Source organism: Bos javanicus, chromosome X (genome assembly GCF_032452875.1).
Source record: "Bos javanicus breed banteng chromosome X, ARS-OSU_banteng_1.0, whole genome shotgun sequence".
NCBI lineage: Eukaryota > Metazoa > Chordata > Mammalia > Artiodactyla > Bovidae > Bos > Bos javanicus.
Window position 1 is genome coordinate 38,585,169 of NC_083897.1, and position 18,012 is coordinate 38,603,180.

Genomic DNA, 18,012 nt, shown 5'->3' on the forward strand with positions numbered 1-18,012 from the left:
CGGCCCCGCCCTGTCCTGTCCCGCCCCCAACGCGGCTCCTGGGGCGGGGCGCCCCGGGCCTGGCACTGCCCACGAGGGTCTCGGGGCCGGTGTGTTTCTCACTGTGGCTGGACTTTGCCGTTCCCCGCCCCCCAACCCCGGGCACACAGGGCACGCCGCCAGGCAGGCTTGTGCCCCAGGTTCAGCTGCCAAGCAGCCAGGGTCGCTGTGAGAGCCCCAAGGTGCCCGACAAGCTGGCACCCTCTGGCTGCCTCTCCCTCCCAAACTCCAGAGGGCTTTGTGGTCTCCGTTGCTAGACTGCACCCCTCACATCATGGCCATCAGCCATCAATGCCAGTGTGCAGCAACACCATAGCTGCTCCTGACCGCCGGGCTCCCCTGGATCAGCTGCCTTCCCTAGACCCCCAGGACATCCAATGGGGCCCACCCTTCCCAACACTAGGAGAGCCAGGGGGTTAGGAAGATCAGCTGGGGAGACCAGAACCTGCCCTTGGTCCCTCCAGGCCGCATGGTGGAGTGGGGGCAGGGGCAGAGGGCAGGGCTAGGCTAAGGTTCCCCTTCTGTTCAGCCCCATAGAGAGGAACCAGCCTTGTTTCCCCATAGGTGGTTACCACTTCCTGCTACCGGAAGACACTCTTCTGTCTCCTTTCCCCTGCACCTCACACCTGCTCTGTCTTAGGCCTGGGGGGCTGGGGAGGGGTAGCCCTCTTCCTGCACCCTCAGAACAGGGCCTTACTGAGCCCGGGGGTCAGCTCGGGGCTCCTCTTATCTAGGGATGCTTCATGTCTCTCTAGCAACTTTTTCTCTGGTATACTAAGGCAGGATGCAGTTAGCAGGTAGACAAGGCAGAGTAGACAACTGTGTTAGAGAAATCCCTGGGGTACACAGATAGTGACAAGGGTGGCAAAGGTATTTAGGCTTTGGGGTGGTGCCCAGGGAAGGGGAGCCTGTGGGCACTTGTGCAAGGGGTCCAGGCACGTGTTTGCATGGAAGTCAAAGTCAGCCTCTGTGTGAATGTGGACACACGTGACCCTGACCTGCAGCTCTGCAAGGGAGGGGACTTTGCACAGGTACTTCCTGGCTTTCAACTGTGCACAGTTCTCTTGCCCAGAAGGGGAAAACATACCTTCTCAGCTCCCTGCCCCCCACCCCCCGTGTCTAGGCCCTTCTCTAAGGTGCAGTGTGTGCACCGGGGACTGGGGCTTTTGGACCTGGGAGCTGGATGGAACACATCTTGCCCCTTCCCCTCTATCTGAGCCCTGACTGGTCCCCCAAAGTCCCTCCCCGATTCAGCAGAGCCAGGCACAAGGCTCAAGCCCACAATAAATGGCTGCTGAACTGGCTTCGGCCCCTACTCTCCTTCTGTCCTTTTGCTTTATCACTCCAGAAATACCCACGTGTACCCCATTCAGCCACTGGTGCAAAACTTTTGAGTCACTCAATTCAGTTCAGTTGCTCAATCGTGTCCGACTCTTTGCGACCCCATGAATTGCAGCACGCCAGGCCTCCCTGTCCATCACCAACTCCCGGAGTTCACCCAAACTCATGTGCATCGAGTCTGTGATGCCATCCAGCCATCTCATCCCCTGTCGTCCCCTTCTCCTCCTGCCCCTAATCCCTCCCAGCACCAGAGTCTTTTCCAATGAGTCAACTCTTTGCATGAGGTGGCCAAAGTATTGGAGTTTCAGCCTCAGCATCAGGCCTTCCAATGAACATCCAGGACTGATATCCTTTAGGATGGACTGGTTGGATCTCCTCGCAGTCCAAGGGACTCGCAAGAGTCTTCTCCAGCACCACAGTTCAAAAGCACATCAATTCTTTGGCGCTCAGCTTTCTTCACAGTCCAACTCTCACATCCATACATGACCACTGGAAAAACCATAGCCTTGACTGTCTAGGACCTTTGTTGGCAAAGTAATGTCTCTGCTTTTGAATATGCTATCTAGGTTGGTCATAACTCCTTCCAAGGAGTAAGCGTCTTTTAATTTCATGGCTGCAATCACCATCTGCAGTGATTTTGGAGCCCCCAAAAATTAAGTCTGACACTATTTCCACTGTTTCCCCATCTATTTCTCGTGAAGTGATGGTCACTAGTACTGGCCAAATGCTTCTTTGGCCTTTAAGGCCGTACTGCCTGCTCTAGCCTCAGCCGTATTTCTCCACTTAGGAGGATCTAAACTGCTCAGAAAGGGCAGGACCAGATCTGTGCAGGACCAGATCTGCGGGAGCTTGCTAAACCTGTTGGCGAGTGAATACTTGGTCCGGGCGGAGGCAGGGTCAGGTCTGCTACGCGGAGAATGGACCAGAGGGAGATGAGATCGGTGGCGAGGCTGTTACCAGGTGCTCATGTCAGGTTGTGCACCTCGGTGTACAGGCTCATGCCAGGGAAAACGTCCCCGGAACCCACCCACAGTCCCAAGGCTACAGGGCAGGCGTTCCTGCTTTTCCACCCCAGCCTTCTGGCCTCAGGTTGGCACGACGGCCCTGAAGGGGCTGCTCCAGAGGCGAGCCCTGCAGAGGCGGAGGAAGTGCTGGGCCCCAAGGGTCACCCGGGCCTGCGGCTTCCCCTCTTTGCCCTCCGCCCTCGCCGCAGCTCCCGCCTCCGCTCAGGAAACTCGACCGCCTGAGGGCGGCCGAGCTTCAACCGGCCCGCCTGGGCCGCAGGGCGCGGGCGGGGGGGCGGGCAGAGCGCGGGTCGGAAGAGGCAGGAAGGAAAGGCCCGCAAGGGGCCGTGAGAGCCTCTGCCGGCTCCCGCCCGCCTGCGCTGGGGCGCGGTCGAGGTAGTGCGCATGCTCCACCGCTCGCCCCGCCCCGCCCTCCGCGCGGAGCCCTGCCCAGCCGCCGCCGGACCAATCAGAGCCTGGGAACGAAGCCGGCTCCGTAGGTGAATCTAAAGGGACTGACGCCGGGCGCGGAAGGTGGGGCGAGGCAGAAATTTGAGTCAATCAGAACACGGCCTCCCTCCTCCTCGCCGGCCCAGGAGCCGGTGGCGGCGCACAGGCCCGCGCAGGCGCGTTTTCCAATTCTCGGACCGCCCACTGGTCTCCGCTTACCCGGCTGCCTGTTGATCACGTGGCAGGCGCCTGCCAGAGAGAGACAGGAGCTCCAACCCTTGGTAGCGAATTATTCAGCGTAGCAGGAGAGCAGTGTGCCATCTGCGGTAGCAGGGGCATAAGGTAGTGACAGCTAAGGAGTGTTGAGTTCCGCTGGGAGGTGGGCGGCCCACGCAGCCCGCCCAGGGAGGAGGGGCAGCAAACAATGGTGCTGCAGCCGGAGGGAATGGCAGGGATGAAAGGTACTGGAGCAAATTTTAGGCTTCTATTCTGCATGAAACGACATGATGTTATTTGTCAAAACCCAGAGTTACAACGCAGAAGGAAATGTAAACCCTGGACTATAGTTAATAATGTATCAGTATTGGGTCAAATGTAAGAATACAAAATATTAATAATAATTAGCCTCCAACTAAAATGAAAAAAGAAAGGTCAAAATGTTATTAATAGTTGAAAGTGGAGGGGGGGGGCGTACATCCACGGAAACCCTGTACTATCTGCTCACCTCTGTGAATCGAAAACCGTTAGGAAGGAGATTCAAGGGGTATCACGGTGATCAAACACACAGAATTGGTGGATCTGTTAGTTTGCAGGGGAGGGAGGAATCAAGGACACTTGCCAGGGCTTGGGGAACTAGGGAGCTGGTTGGGCCACTACTGAGATGGTAGATAAGGTCAATGACCCGCTGGACTCCCACATCTGGAGCCTGGCAGGGTAGCAGCACAGCAAGGCTCAGGCTTCCAGAACTCCGGGGTCTCTTTCCCCCACCCCCCCAGACCCAAAGATGGTTCAAAGCCATCAGACCTCTCCAAAACCCTGACAAAGTTCTTCCCTTCTAGGAGGGCTTGCAGGACGCACTGTGCCAAAAGGCTGTGAGGTCCACATCCAGAAGAACACAAGAGCCAGAGCTGGGCATTCACACACCACCCAAAAGGTGCACACTCGCACACGTGAACTCCCCAAGGCCACTGGGTGAGTTTATTGTGAAACCTCTTGCGGTGAGGATGGGATGGGCGGGCCAGGATAGGGAGGGGAGCAGGTGCGGGCTCTAGGAGGCCGAGTCAGAGGCCTCTGAGCTGTCCTTAACGTCGGTGCTCTCTGTGGTCTCGCTGACCTCGCTGAGGTCCTTGCTGTCACCACCGCTGTCCTCCGCAACCAGGCCCTTTTCCTCACGACAGGCCTCCCCTGAGCTTGGAAGCGAGTTGCCCTTGCCTTCCATCTTGTTCTCGATGGAGCCCAGTACCACGTGCCTGCCCTTCTCCTTCAGCTCCAGGTGCCGCCTCAGCTGCCACGGGAAGCCCAGGAGAGGTGGGAGGAAGGAGACAGGGCCTAAGTCTCTAGACCATGAGGGCCCACTCCCACTGCCCGTTTCTGGTCTCTTGCTGGGGGTGCAGGCAGGGCAGGAAACACAGGACTGCATTGAGACCCAGGGCTAGTCCCGGCAACTGCCCCCTCTGGGCCTGTTTCCTCTGCAGTGAAGTGGAGGTGTTCACACGCCCTCACGCAGCTGCTGTGGAGCCCTCTGAATGGCCCCGGCCCCCATGGAGCCTTGGGCAGAGCCCTATCTCCTCAGCCTTGGAGCAAGCTGCAGCCATCCCCAGCCCCATGCCTCAGCACATCCAGACTGTCCTGTCACAGCGGCCTCTGGGCAGGACAGGCCTCCTCCTCAGAAAATGGAGCCTTGGCCCGATGACAGCCTTCTTTAAAGCCCTGCCAAGGTCTGGCTCCCCACCTGTCAGCTGAGGCGAAGAGGACCAGGACACCTCCAACTCCCTCAGGCCACCCCGCTCAGCCTGCTTGGGGCCGGTGGACCTGGCCCCACTGGACTCACCTCATCGGCCATCTGGGTGAGGTCCCGCTTCATGGCGTATGCATCTTCCCCGTCAGCGTAGTATTTGGGCTCCACTTCACTGATCCTGGGGGCGGGGGGGGGGCGGGGTGGAGAGGAGGAGGAGAAACCGAGTTGGGGGCATTCTCCTCCACCCTCTGGTGCCATCTGCCATTGGGACGGGGTGTCAGTGCCCCCCAAAGGCCCTTTGGAGACATTTCCGACGTGGCCTTCCATCTGCTTTCTCCGACAGTAAGCCGGACTCCCTCCCACCCTTGGCATTCTGCCACCCCACCTCATCCCTAACCTGGCTCCCAAGGATCTATTTCTGTGGTTTCCTGGGAACCACAGCCCCTGCATGTGGTAGTACCCTACCCCTCCTTGCCCAGTTCCCTGTCATTTCCTGGGCATGCATGGCTGGCTGGCTCCCATGCTGAACAGTTGGAAACGGCGGGGGGTGGTGCTGTGGTCTCTGTTCTTGGTGTTCTTGGATGGCCCAGAAAGGCCCTGCCAGCCTTCAGACCCGGGAACTGTCAACCAGCAGGGGAGTCTGCATCCAGGTCAAAGATCCTCAGATGCCCAGCCCGTAGGTCCTTCCCTTCCTTAAGCAAGCTGAAGCTAAGGCTGTCTCAGTGGGCTCTCCACAAACAGCCCATCCCAGCAGCTTTCACCACAATGCCCTGGGCAGGGCAGTTCCTGGCCAGGCTCTCTGTGTCCTGTGCTGGGCACACTGAGCGGACTGCTCTCACCCACTAGGACACCCAGGGCTCTAGACCCCTCTGCTGCACCCTTCCTGCACCAATATGCTTCGGTTTACCCTTTCTTCTGGTTCTGCTGAGATGCTTCTAGGTGCCAGGTCACTCTCAGTCCTGTTCCTGTCCTGGGTCCTTGTCTCTACTTCTGAATCCCTTCACCATGCTGCCCTTCACCTGGCCCCCACCAGCAGCAGGTAGTCCTCTTCTGCCCAGCAAGAAACACTAAATGTCCTCTAGGCCCACAACACATCTCGAACAGACAGTGGCAGGTGGGTGTCACTGTCTCTGAGTGAAGGCCAAAGCCTGTCCCTAGCTCTAGCTGCCGCCCACCCTCATGCCCAGAAAGTAGCTCAGCCCATCTCAGCCACCTGGGCAAGCCAGACCTGGGGACTGTCCCACTCCCATTAGAAACATCTAGATCTACTTACTGAAAGTTGAGCGTGTTGGAATAGAGGTGCAGAGCTGCCCGGTTACTGTAGGGGAACAAGGCTGTGCTGAGCTCTACAGACCAGGCCAGACAGGGACAACACGTCCAGGTCCTGCCCATCCTCCCAGTCCCGCTCCCCACAAATCCCACCTCCCAGTCTTCTCCAAAAGCCAAGGCAGCCCAGGACCCGTATCAAGACAGCAGCCCCCACCCCCCTTCCTTTGACCCCGGCTTCCACCTCTTCCTGACATGCAGGGAGACATATTTGGCATTGAAGTTCTCAATCATGGCTCGGGAGGCCTGGTCCATCAGCTTTTGAGCCAGGCCAAGACGCCGGTGGGAACGCTTAACAGCCTAGGGGCAGAAAAGTGGGACCTCAGAGGCAGCTCCAACTAACTTCCATGCCCACCAGAGCCTGGGTGGGGAGGTCCTACGCACCAGCGAGGTGATATGTCCATGGGGCACATCGTCCGGGTCTTCTTCCCTAGATCAAGAAGAAAGAGAGGCTAGGAGCAAACCCCACAGTGCCCCCCAGATCCCGGGTAGGGGAAAGAGTCAGGGCTCTCCAGACCCCAGGCAGCAGACAAAAGACATGTGCAGTATCAATGGAACACTATTCAGTGCTAAAAAGAAGGGAGTTATAAAGCCAGGAAAAGACATGGAGGAAACTTCAATGCATATGACTGAGAGGCAGTCTGAAATGGCTACACTGTATGTTGAGGTACGTATACAGTCACTCGTGTTCGACTCTGCGACACCATGGACAGTAGCCCACCAGGCTCCTTTGTCCATGGAGATTCTCCAGGCAAGAGTGCTAGAGTGGGTTGCCATTTCCACCTCCAGGGGATCTTCCCCACCCAGGGATTGAACCTGTGTCACCTGCACTGGCAGGCAGATTCTTTACCACTGAGCCACCTGGGAAGCCCACACACTGTATGATTCTAATCATGGGATGTTCTAGAAAAGGTAAAACTATGGAGACAGTAAAGAGATCAGTGGTTCCCTGGGGAGAGAGGAGGGATGAACAGGTGGAGTACGGAAAACTCGGTGGGCACTAAGACTACTCTGTGTGATACTATAGTAGTGAATACATGTTGTTATACATTTGTCCATATGACTCCAAGGATGAAACTTACTGTGAACTATGGACTTTAATAATGATGCAGCAATATTGTAACAGATGTACCAGGAGATATTAGTAAGAGAGGCAACCAGGAAAGACAGGGAAGGAGTTATGTGAGAGTGTATTTTGCACTCACATTTCCTCTAAAGCTCAAACTGAACTAAAGAACAGTCTATTCATTTCAAAAAGAAAAAAAAAAAAAAAAAAAACAACCCAACCCAGGCAGCCTCCATCAGACATGTGCAGATGTCAGTGTCCCTCCTCCCCCACCCGCAGGTCAGGCGCCAGTTTTGTCTCTCTGCCTCTGGTGACTCACATTTTGGCCAGGACGTACCCCACGATCTTCCCATTCTCGTCCTCAGCGATGTACGAGAGCTAAAAGACAGGAGGAAAGAGGAGGCAGAAAACAAATTTCTATCAGAGCTGGAGGAGCCCTTAGTGGACACCTGGCCCCACTGCCTGTCTCTTGCCCTGGCCATGATGGACAGCAGGCCAGGGTGGAGTTCAGTGACAGCTCCTGACCTCCAGGCAATGTGGCCTTGTTTTCCCATACCACACGGTGCCCCTTGTTCTTAACCGGGAAGAGGTGGGCAGACAGGTGGTAATTCTGCTCCTAGGTTGGCCCTGTTCGTCTCCCGTCTTCAGGCACCTCCTTTCCACCCCCAGTCACCCCAGATGAAGCCAACACTCAAGGCCTCCTTCACCCAGGTGTCCCCCTGGGACTCTTCATGGTCTCAGCCAACCCAGGGTGGGAATTCCCTGGCCTTGACCCAGTCCCCAAATTCAACAGCCGCCCACCTGGGGCCAGGAGAGGCCATGGTAGAAATAATATTTCATCTGGTAGTTCTCAGGCAGGCACAGGAGGTTGCAGTGTTGCATGTTCATCAGGTCCTCTGGCTGCGAGGGAGGAGGGCAGTGGAACGCGGTCAGGCCTGGGGCTGCACTAAGTAGGCCTCGGTTCTGTTGGAGCCCTGCTCGCTGTCTACTCACCGACCCTCCACCCCCACCCCCAGACCTGGGCGGGAGCTGGGACTATCTGTCTCTGCACAGTCCTGGGCCAGGGCTGCCGGGCAAAAACTTGACTGTTCCAGGAACGGACGTGAGCGCCAGGAAGCTCCCCAACACCATCCCACGGAGCCCCGACATCCCCGAAAAAGGGGTTCGCAGCCCCGGCTTTGAACCCCTGGCCTCATCTGTGGGGAGGGCCAACCCCACGGGAACGGTGGCCTTCACTGTTTTGTGCCGGGCGGCCGCAGGCGATCCAGGCGGCCGGCCCTGGGGCTCGGCCGGGCCCCTCGGGAGCATGCGCACGCGGCCACTGGGCCTCGCTCCCACGCGGCGCGGACCGTCTCCGGCCCCGGCCCCTCACCCTCGCATTGCGGATGTTCATAACGGCGGCGGGACTCGCGGCTCCCAGCGGGTCGTGAACGCGCAGTCAGCTGCCGCCGCGCTTCAGAGCGACACCGGGGCTGCCAGGCCACGGCTAGGGTTGGAGCTAGGTCCGGGATCGCGGGGGCGGTGGCGGAAGAGGCGGCGCGCGCCTGGCCCGTCCACCGGATGGAAGTGGCGCGCTGCCGGACCCACCCTCCTGGGTGCTCCGCTAATGCGCAGGGAGCTCCAAGGGCGGGGCGGGGTCTCTACGCGGGGCGGGCCAATGGCCGGGCAAACCCGGGCGCGGGGCGGGCCTCTTGGCAAGGTGGGAGGTTCCAGCGCTCTGGGTGGGTCACTGGCCGGGCTAGCAGGTGCCCTCCAGCCGAAGGCGGCGGGCGTTCCCCACCTCCCGCGACCCCACGGAAGCTCACACACACAGACAGTGTAACAGGCTTCGTTTTATTCTGCGCCCGGGCGGGCGGGACCAGCGGGCGGAGACCGGGTGCTGAGGGCTGAGGCCGGAGCGAGGCGGCTCAGCAGGTTGTTCAGCATCTCCTCGCACATGGCCAGGCACCGCGGCACGTGGAAGCAGCCTACGGGGAGAGGCGGGACAGCGGGTTGGGAGAGCTGGGGACAACGAAGTGCCCTGAGCCCCTGAGGCCTCGTCCTGTCCCCAACTCACCTTTGAAAGGACCCCCCTTGATAGTGAGGGCGACCTTCCCGTCTCGGTTCAGGTAGCCAAACCATTCCCCGTACTCTGGATCGCGAAACTGCAATAACAAGGCAGTGACAAGCAGCGCCGGCAGGAGCTGCCCAGATGACAGACGCCTGGGGAATAAGTGTTCACCCGTCCCACTAAAGCGCTACTCGGGATCAGAGCCCGGGCGGACCCCAGATACCGTAACTACAGAACCAGTGCTGTTAGATCCCGCGTCCTGGACAAATATGAACACAAAGGGCTTTCTCTTTTCCTTTTTCTGCAGCCGAAGTGGGCACCTAGATACCCCACTTTGGAAAGGGGCTGCTGACTGTGAGATGAAACATTGCAAGATGGAATAAAAGAACCCTCCTTGGGTATGATGGAACAGTTCCATATCTTGAGTATGCTGGTAGTTATACAGATATATATATATGGTACTTCCCTGGTGGCTCTGTGCAAAAGAACCTGCTTGCCAATGCAGGAGACCTGGGTTGGATCCCTGGATCGGGAAAAATCCCCTGGAGAAGGAAATGGCAACCCATTCCAGTATTCTTGCCTGGGAAATCCCATGAACAGAGGAGCCTGGGAGGCTGCAGTCCATTGGGCCGCAAGAGTCAGGTACAATTTAGGTACTAAACACAGATATATACATTGCTATATCTCAGTGAACTGAATACTTAAAATGGATTCTTAAAATATTAATTGCACTTCAACAGAATTGATTTAAAGAAAGAGAATAGAAGTGCTGACCTGTCATGTAACGTTGTAACAGATGATTCCCTTTGAGTTCCTGTTCTCTGCTTCACAGGCCTGTCTTCCAGTTGATGAGATTGTAGATATCTAGCACTGAGCTGACTCCAGCCTTGCTTGTCACAGGTCCCAAACACATCTCCCTCTCCCTTGGAGCCCCCTGAAGCCTGACCCTGCCCAGCAGCTGTATTGACCCATTCCGAATTCCTTTCTTCTCTCTTGCCCACAGTTTCTTGCAGATGCTCCAGGGTAGACTCCAGACCCCTGGCCTAGACCCTTCTCTTTCCTCCCCAGATAGAGACCTGAGTGGAATCCCTTCTCAGGACTGTGGAAGAAGTCAGTGACACTGAAGTCCACTATCAAAATCTTTTTAAATGTCGACCTGTGAATAGGTCTACTCCTCTTCATAGCAGGTAACACTAGTATCTATTCATTCTATCTTTCCAGTGACACTGCTCATGTCCTCATATTATTCAACTATTTTATCTGACACGGACAGATTGAACTGTTTTCCTGTCCAGCGTTTCTGTGGATGTCTGAATTTCCTGTCTTCTGTTATGATGATCAGTGCATAATGACTGATCTGTTTATAAGTTTCCTGATTGTTCGATGGCCATCTCTCTTTTTTGACAATTTATTCCTTAAATTTCACTTTATGCAGTTAACACCAATGGCCTCGAACACAGGTTCTTTTGAATGCATTCAATATTAACATATATCACCCCGGGTCTTGTGACTGTTGTGTTTGGAAGTAATGATGAATATGTGCAATACTGGGAGATGCCCCTCGAACTACAATATAATGTGAACACATTTGGGATGTCTACTGGTGATGAAGTCAGACACTGCTAATACCACTGTGCTTTCATTCATGATGGAAGCAAATACTGGATTTCAGTTAGAGGTTAGCCTAAAGAAAGATAGAATTTTCTCCCAGGTCGCAAAACCCACAGACCACCAAGTAAGACTCCCTGTTGTAATCCTTCCTGTACTGGGGTTTACTGATGGAGTGAGTTGTGGCTTTCGAAACACATTGGGAATTTTCCTTCATTCAGGCTCAGCCCCCAAGGTGCCTCTCAGCCATGGCTGGCACAGGTCATCACTCCACTCATTGTGCTCGGGCCTCTAGTGGAGGGGAGTCTTTGGCTCCCTTCCTGCCTCACAACTGATTCTTGTCTCCTTTGCTGGGCCCTCCTATTCCCTCTTCTCTTTTCCTTCTGTCCTCAAAGCTCACCTTGCCTCGTGGCTTGCAGTATATATCATCTATATCCTTATGACACCCAAACACTTGTGGCCAGTCCAGACTCCTCCCACTCAGCCAGACTCTGAGCCCTGCTCCTGTTGCATCTTGCACCCCGGGTCAGGCCCCCACTCACTGGCCAGGATGACAGCCACTGCGCCATCTCCCTGACTTGGCCCATGGCCCTATGGCCTCCCCTTCCGAAGCCCCGGCACCCATGAACCCCAGAGTCAGGTTGACCCCTCTTTGCTGAGCACCCCTTCCAGCTTTTTTCCTTCCCATCAGCCCCGCCTGCAGCCCCCGACCTTGATGTATTTCCCAGAGCTCTCAGCCCCATCTCTGTTTGCTTGTTTACTTGTTTATGGTCAGCCACTGCCAGCAAAATGTGAGCTCCAGTGGGGAAGGGGCTGCTCCGTTGACTCAACAGAGGGTACTGGGGCTGGGACCTCCATGTCTGCTGAGGGGCAAGCGGGGGATGTGCAGGAAGACTCGCCCTCCCCGCCCAGTCTGCAGTTTCCACACCTTTGCTGAGACCAGGAAGCAGCACTTACCCGGTGGAAGGTGTACTCGGCCACCTGGTAGAAGATGTGCAGCAAGGCAGGGTCCCCAGTCTCACTGTAGCCCATGAGGAAGGCGATCATGGCTTCACTGTGTGGCCACCAGAGCTTCATGGCCCACTCCAGCTGGGAGCAGAGAGGAGTCATCTGGAAGCCTGGGTCCCACCCTCCGCCACCCCTCTCAGCAGGAAGGTCACCCCCATCATTCAGGCCCTGGCTAAGACTCCATCTGGCCCAGGCACTTGGAGCTTCATTGTGACATGGACGTCTATGGAGGCCTTGACCACCCGGCAGATTGGCACTAGCTTCTTGAGCTGGAAGGGCAGGGCTGGGCCAGGCTCCCCTTAAGCCCTGGAATCCAAACCCTGGCTGTCTCATCAGTCTGTCTAGGGCCCCTTGGACAGTCAGCTCCTGCCAGTGGCCAACTCAGCCACCTTCTGTGGACCTCAGTGGGATCAAGGCATAATCACACAGACGTAATGATCACACACAAATCTGCCCTCAGTGCTGATGGCTTAGAATCATCCAACGAACTTTTCCAAGATGGAGGGACATGTGTCTCCTTGTGTACATGAGCTTGAGGACCACTGGGGTCTCCCTGGGCCCCGCACTCTGTGAAATGGTTTAAGGACAGCCCTGGGCACATTCCCACCTGGGTGGGGCAGAGGCCATCAGCATCCTGGAAGTAGAAGAGGCCACCATGCTCAGGGTCCCATCCAGAGTGGAAAGGCAACAGTAGGAACTTGTCAATCACGTGGGCTCGAAGTTTGGCATCACCTCTCTGGATGGCATAACGGAGCAGGAACCAGCCAGCCTCCAGCGCGTGGCCTGGTGAGGGCTCAGGGTAAGGCAGGTAGCGCGGTCTCCCCCAGGTAGGGGGCTCCAGCCCCCTGCGCTGTATGCTGACTCCCTTCCTCTCTTGCCAGCAGTGGGGGCTGCTCTGAGCCATGCCCCCCAGCATGGCAGGCCCATCCCTGCTTCTCTGCCTGGTCCTCGGTGCCCAGTGTGGAGGGAGGCAGGCAGTCCCCACATCTGAAGCCCACCCCACTCCCACTCCTCACCTGGGTTCTGGTGTCTCCCCAAGCAGCCTGAGAGTTCCTCACCATCCTCTGACACGTTCTCCAGCACAGCCTGCCCACCCCTCTGCAGAGGGAGGAGCAGAAGGGGGTTCAGTGCTCAGCAACCCCCTCCACCCCCTCCCTCCTCATCTGCAGGCTTGGGTGGGCTGGCGGGGGTGGGCAAGGGGATTTTGAGAAGGAGCTGATTCACTCCCAAGGGTCTGGAACTTGCTTTGGGCCTGGGTCCCGGAAGACACTGAATGGTGGGGACTGAGATTGGGCCGACCTGGCTGTCCAGAGGCCTGGGAGGAAGCTGGGTCTGGGTTTCATGCTCCCTGATGGGCCTGGGGGTTTGGACCCCACCCTCCTGCCCTCACCCCAACCTGGCTCCCCAGCGGCCTCCCCCACCCTTTCCAAGGGTTCTGGGCCACACCTCCCTGTGTCTCCCCATCTGTAAAATAGACCCCCAGCACATGAGTGGGCTTCCCTGGTGGCTCAGATGGTAAAGAATCTGCCTGCAACACGGCAGACCTGGGTTGGATCCCTGGGTGGGGAAGATCCCCTGGAGGAGGGCATGGCAACCCACTCCAGTATTCTGGCCTGGGAGAATCCCCATGGACCGAGGAGCCTGGCGGGCTACAGTCCATAGGGTCACAAAGAATCGGAGATGACTGAGCTCGGGGGTGGGGGTGGGGAATTGGGGTCACCCTGTGCCCCAGCCCCCCAGGACTGGTCTGGCAGCCGGCGTCTGCCTCCTGCCCCCACCTGCACATGTTGCAGAATCCTCTGAGCGCACCAGTCCCCCAGCTCCGCAGAGATGCCTGCCAGCTCCTCGTCCGCCTCCCCAAGCTGCTCCACCAGGTTGAGCAGCATCATGGGCACCGCCATGGACTCTGAGGCTGGGGCCCCAGGGAGCTGGGGCCGGCCCAGCCCAGAGGGGTCCTCCCGCACCCAGCTCACGATCTGATCCATCATCTCCATGGCTTCGTTCTGGGGGTGGAGGTGATGAGGGGAGACCCAGGCTGAGGCTGCACCCCATCCAGTCTGGTCTGCCCAGGTCCCTTGGGCTGAGCTTCTAAGACACTCCTGCCAAGGCCTGGCCCCGGGCTGGGTGCTAGGGCTCCTGGGCTGGGGGCTGCAGACCATGCCCAGGCAGTGAGGTCAGCTTTGAAAGACTAGGGGGCCAGGGAGGAGCACCCTCCCAGCCAGGGCAGGGCTGGTCCCTCTGAGCAGGACCCTGCAGAGCCGGGGTGGAGGGGGGCGGGAAGTTGATCCCCCCAGGGTCCCCCACCTCTTGTTTGTTGAAAAGCGTTAGCCTCCTAGGCCTTTCCAAGTTCCAAGGAGCACATTTAATCAAAGAAGTGAGGAAATGCAGAAACAAAGGAAAACTGATAAGCAAGACAAAACAATAAGTTTAGACTAAAGTCTTCCCCAAGAGCCATAAATAAAATCCTGAGTTGTATCCTCAAGCTGTTTTGCACATAACTAAAACACCCACCAGGGGGAAGAACTTAAGTACATGCTGCCCACTGTCACATAGAGCCCAGACCATTGGAAGCAGAAAGTGGATCCTGTAACTCCCTCCTGGTTATCTCACCACCAGCCAATCAGAAGAATGTTCCTAAGCCCTGCGACCTCCTCCTTGATTTTGCCCTAAACCCTTCTCTGAAAGGTGTTTTGAGCAGGACCTACCCTGTCCCTTTGGAATAAATGCTGCACTTTCCTTCCCCACCACCTGGTGTCAGTGAATTGCCTTCACTGCACATGGGCCCAAGTCTGGTTTGGTAACACCTCTGTGCCCATCCTAAAGAAAATCAGTCCTGAATATTCATTAGAAGGACTGATCCTGAAGCTGAAACTCCAGTACTTTTGGCCACCTGATACGAAGAACTGACTCATTGGAAAAGACTCTGATGCTGGGAGGGATTGGGAGCAGGAGGAGAAGGGGACGACAGAGGATGAGACAGCTGGATGGCATCACTGACTTGATGGACGTGAGTCTGAGTGAACTCTGGGAGTTGGTGATGGACAGGGAGGCCTGGTGTGCTGCGATTCATGGGGTCGCAAAGAGTCGGACACGACTGAGTGACTGAACTGAACTGAACGGTGCCCAGGGCCTCTGTGGGGGTTGTTGGGGGAGGGCCTCTGGGGGAGGGAGGACACACAGTGACAATAACAGCAATAACAGTGGGTGTGACTGGCAGCCCCAGGCCCTGCGGGCCCAGAGAAAGGACTGATGTTAAGGACAGATCTGGCCCGCACCCAAGCGCCAGGAGCCAGTGAAGTGAGGGCACGGAGATGTACAGCGTGCCCATCCTCCCCCGCACCTGGTACCGTGCATCCCCGGTCACCCTCCACAGCTCGTTCATGGCCATGGTGTAAAAACACTCGCTGAAGATGGTCCGCTGCACCTTGACTGGGCGGCCGTCCCTGGTCAGCACAAAGGCACACTTCTTTGCAGGAGGTGCCACTTGGGCATAACGCAGCAAAAACTCGCCACCTAGTGGTCAGGAAGGTGTCACGCTGGAAGGCGCGTTGGGGGTGCCCCAGCCAGCGCCTTCCTCCCCATCGGTGGGCACCCAGCGTCCTTGGGGGGCTTCCAGAGCCGGCTGGCAAGCAGGCAACTGGGAACACCACGCGGCTGCCGGGATCACCGAGAGTGGCCTCTGGGGAGACGGGGACGGGGAGGGAGGGCACCTGCTTTAGCTGCATTCAAAAGCTCCGGGCGGCGGAAGCGCTCAAACTGGCGGTACAAGCGACAGTACATCCACACCTGGGTGGGGGGCGGGGGAGCGGAGGGGTCATGGCTCAAGTAGGGAGCCGCCGTCCTCAGGGCCTTGAGAAGGAGGGCGGTGAGCCCGCGATCCCTGCCCAGTGTGAGAACTCAGGCAGGACCCAGCGCGCCGGTTCCAGTCCCGGGCGCCCCCGGCCACGCCTAGTCCGTACCTGCCTCCCTTGCAGCCAGACGTACTTGAGGTCATCGTACACCTGCCCGTCGCGGCCAAGGCACGTGAAGAAGCCCCTGTGGGACACGCTGGCATTAGCCGAGTTCGCGGGGTCGGGGGTGGGGGGGTGAAGGGGAATGGGGGCAGAGGCGGCGCCCCACAGATGGCAGCCAGCCCAGAGTGAGGTGCGGGGGCTCCAGAGGAGAGAAGAACCCAGTCCAAGGCCCCCAGAAGGGCGAGGCGCGCACCCCTGCTCCTGGTCGTGGGAATGATCCAGCCAGAAAGCCACCACGCGATCCAACTCGCGCGCCACGCGATCCTTCCAGGCCCGCAGCGTCTCTTGTTCCTTCTCCATGTCCTGTGGAGAGAGACTTGGAGACACGGCTCCCCCAGAGGCCATGCCATCTTTTCGGGTGCCCGTCCCGTCGGTGGACTCCCCGGGGCCGCAAGTCACCCCAGGCTCGAGTAGCCCCCTAGGGCTGCCTGACTCGGAGCCTCGGGAAGCCCCCCCACGCCCCCCGGGGCAGGCCTGCCCTCCTGACCAAGATGGGCCCCCGGACTTAACTCCCCGTTCCCGCCCCCCATCCTGGAAGGCCTCCTCCAGGACAACACCGACCATCCCCAGCCCGCACCCCTGCCCGGGCCGCCGAGCACTGGCCTGCCACACTCGGAGACCCCGGCTCATCACTCCCTGTCTTCCAGGAAGCCACACGGAGCGGAGTGCTGTCGCGTGACTGTCACTCAGCTGACCCAGCCTAGCACCACCCACCTCTACCCTCCAGGTTCCGCCCGGCCCAGGGCCGAGCCCGCAGCGGGGGCGGGGCTTGGCTGGCTCACCGCCACGCCCCACCCTCAGGTCACGCCCCCGGGCGGACCCCACCCCTACCCCCGCAGGGAGGCTGAGGAGTCTGGAGCTCCTCTGCTGGGCACCCTCCGTTCAATGCCCTCCTGGTGGGAAGTGCTGGGTGAGTTGGCAGGACGTTCTAGGATTGGGGTGGAAGGGGGGAGGAAAGAGGGAACTCAGGGCCATCTTCCCTCCTCCAGCCAGGTCTCCCCGCCTGAGGGTGGCCCCCCAGGGCAAGGAAGGGTAGGGCAGGGCATGAGCCCAGGTGTCCAGGAGAAGAAAAAGTGACAGTGAAGTCGCTTCTGACTCTTGGGGACCCCATGAACTGTAGCCTGCCAGGCTCCTACGTCCATGGGAATCTCCAGGCCAGAACAGTTGGAGTGGGTTGCCATTCCCTTCTCCAGGGGATCTTCCCAACCCAGGGATCGAATCTGGGTCTCCAGCATCACAGGCAGACTCTTTACCATCTGAACCACCAGGGAAGTCCAAGAGAAGAGACAGCTGGAAATGGCTGAATGCTGAGGCCCCGATGACCTGTGACTCCACAGGGTGGGCAAGTCCTCTCTCTGTGGAATCTGCTCCACGGCCCCTGACCTCTTCACCCCAGAGATGCCACTCGACAGTCAGGTGGGAACCGTGCAAGTGAAGAGCAGGGTCCTCAGAGCCAGAGTTCTCCAGGTCTTCCAGCACCCGGTCTGCCTCTCTGGACTGTCCGATTATGTTGGGTGCTCCGAAGAAGGAGGGTCAAACTTCCTCCTCTTGACCAGCCAATGGAAGAATTATGTGGAGGGGCCGTTTCCGGGACCCTAGGCTCCCATGGGGGCTTGGGAAAGCTTGGGCTTCAGAGGGGTGCGCCCTGTTTGCCGAAGATGTAACTGGGCCTCTGCCTTATCTGTGCAGCCCAGGGTCAGGAGCCTGGCGCACTGTGTGCTTGTCCCGACGAGACCATGGGCACCCTGCAGGTAAGCGCGCCCTGCGGCTGCTGTGTACCCCCCATATGACCTCATGCTTGGGAGGGATCCCAGCTGGGGGCCCGGCTGGCTTGGTATCAGCTGCCCAGCTGAAGATGCCTGTCATTATTCCTGGCGTGTCCCTTCCACCCAGCCTTCCCCTGCCTTCCTGTAACATGCCTAGCCAAGGATGAGCCTCGCTCCAGGGAAGGTTCTGAGGTTCCTGCCTCAGACAGGGCCGTCGAGTCATGGGCCAACCCTGAGGTGAAAGCGGGCGGTGCTCCTCACTCTATGACTTCTCTCCGGAGTCCCTCAGGTGGACTCTCTGCCCTACAGTTGGCCCACGTCCTCCCACCCCTGGACATTGCCCCCCCTGCTGTAGCCTGAAGGACATGTGCCCACTGCTCTCCC

The 18,012-nt window shown here is 58.2% G+C and overlaps 2 protein-coding genes across 3 annotated transcripts; both read right to left on the reverse strand.

The window, feature by feature from the left end:
• Positions 1-4,009: 4,009 nt before the first annotated feature.
• On the reverse strand, positions 4,010-8,754 carry NAA10 (N-alpha-acetyltransferase 10, NatA catalytic subunit). Its single transcript, XM_061409005.1, has 8 exons — positions 8,556-8,754; positions 7,985-8,083; positions 7,503-7,561; positions 6,502-6,547; positions 6,302-6,417; positions 6,065-6,109; positions 4,885-4,969; positions 4,010-4,338 (listed from the first exon to the last, which is right to left on the reverse strand). Exons 1-8 carry the CDS (start codon positions 8,574-8,576, stop codon positions 4,102-4,104), a joined length of 708 nt encoding a protein of 235 aa, XP_061264989.1. The 5' UTR covers positions 8,577-8,754; the 3' UTR covers positions 4,010-4,101.
• Positions 8,755-8,995: 241 nt separating this feature from the next.
• Positions 8,996-16,573, reverse strand: RENBP (renin binding protein). 2 transcript variants are annotated; one of them, XM_061408992.1, is made up of 11 exons: positions 16,466-16,573; positions 16,056-16,165; positions 15,809-15,884; positions 15,560-15,635; positions 15,190-15,362; positions 13,628-13,852; positions 12,866-12,947; positions 12,457-12,632; positions 11,799-11,930; positions 9,240-9,327; positions 8,996-9,150 (listed from the first exon to the last, which is right to left on the reverse strand). In XM_061408992.1, the coding sequence occupies exons 1-11, from the start codon at positions 16,490-16,492 to the stop codon at positions 9,017-9,019; spliced, it is 1,299 nt and encodes a 432-aa protein (XP_061264976.1). In that variant the 5' UTR covers positions 16,493-16,573; the 3' UTR covers positions 8,996-9,016. The 2 variants fall into 2 exon arrangements, with proteins under 2 accessions (XP_061264976.1, XP_061264978.1); XM_061408994.1 differs by having other exon boundaries at positions 16,440-16,538.
• Positions 16,574-18,012: the final 1,439 nt, after the last annotated feature.

What these genes read in the sequence shown, in the direction of transcription:
- NAA10 (XM_061409005.1), bottom strand. Translation starts at nt 8,576, where the DNA reads ATGAACATCCGCAATGCGAGG. An exon ending in ATGGACATATCACCTCGCTG is followed by an intron (nt 6,418 to 6,501) that starts GTGCGTAGGACC and finishes TTCTGCCCCTAG; the next exon opens with GCTGTTAAGCGTTCCCACCG. An exon ending in TCACCCAGATGGCCGATGAG is followed by an intron (nt 4,339 to 4,884) that starts GTGAGTCCAGTG and finishes TTCCCGTGGCAG; the next exon opens with CTGAGGCGGCACCTGGAGCT.
- RENBP (XM_061408992.1), bottom strand. Translation starts at nt 16,492, where the DNA reads ATGAGCCGGGGTCTCCGAGTGTGGCAG. An exon ending in TCCCACGACCAGGAGCAGGG is followed by an intron (nt 15,885 to 16,055) that starts GTGCGCGCCTCG and finishes CGTGTCCCACAG; the next exon opens with GGGCTTCTTCACGTGCCTTG. An exon ending in TCTGGCTGCAAGGGAGGCAG is followed by an intron (nt 15,636 to 15,808) that starts GTACGGACTAGG and finishes CCCCCCACCCAG; the next exon opens with GTGTGGATGTACTGTCGCTT.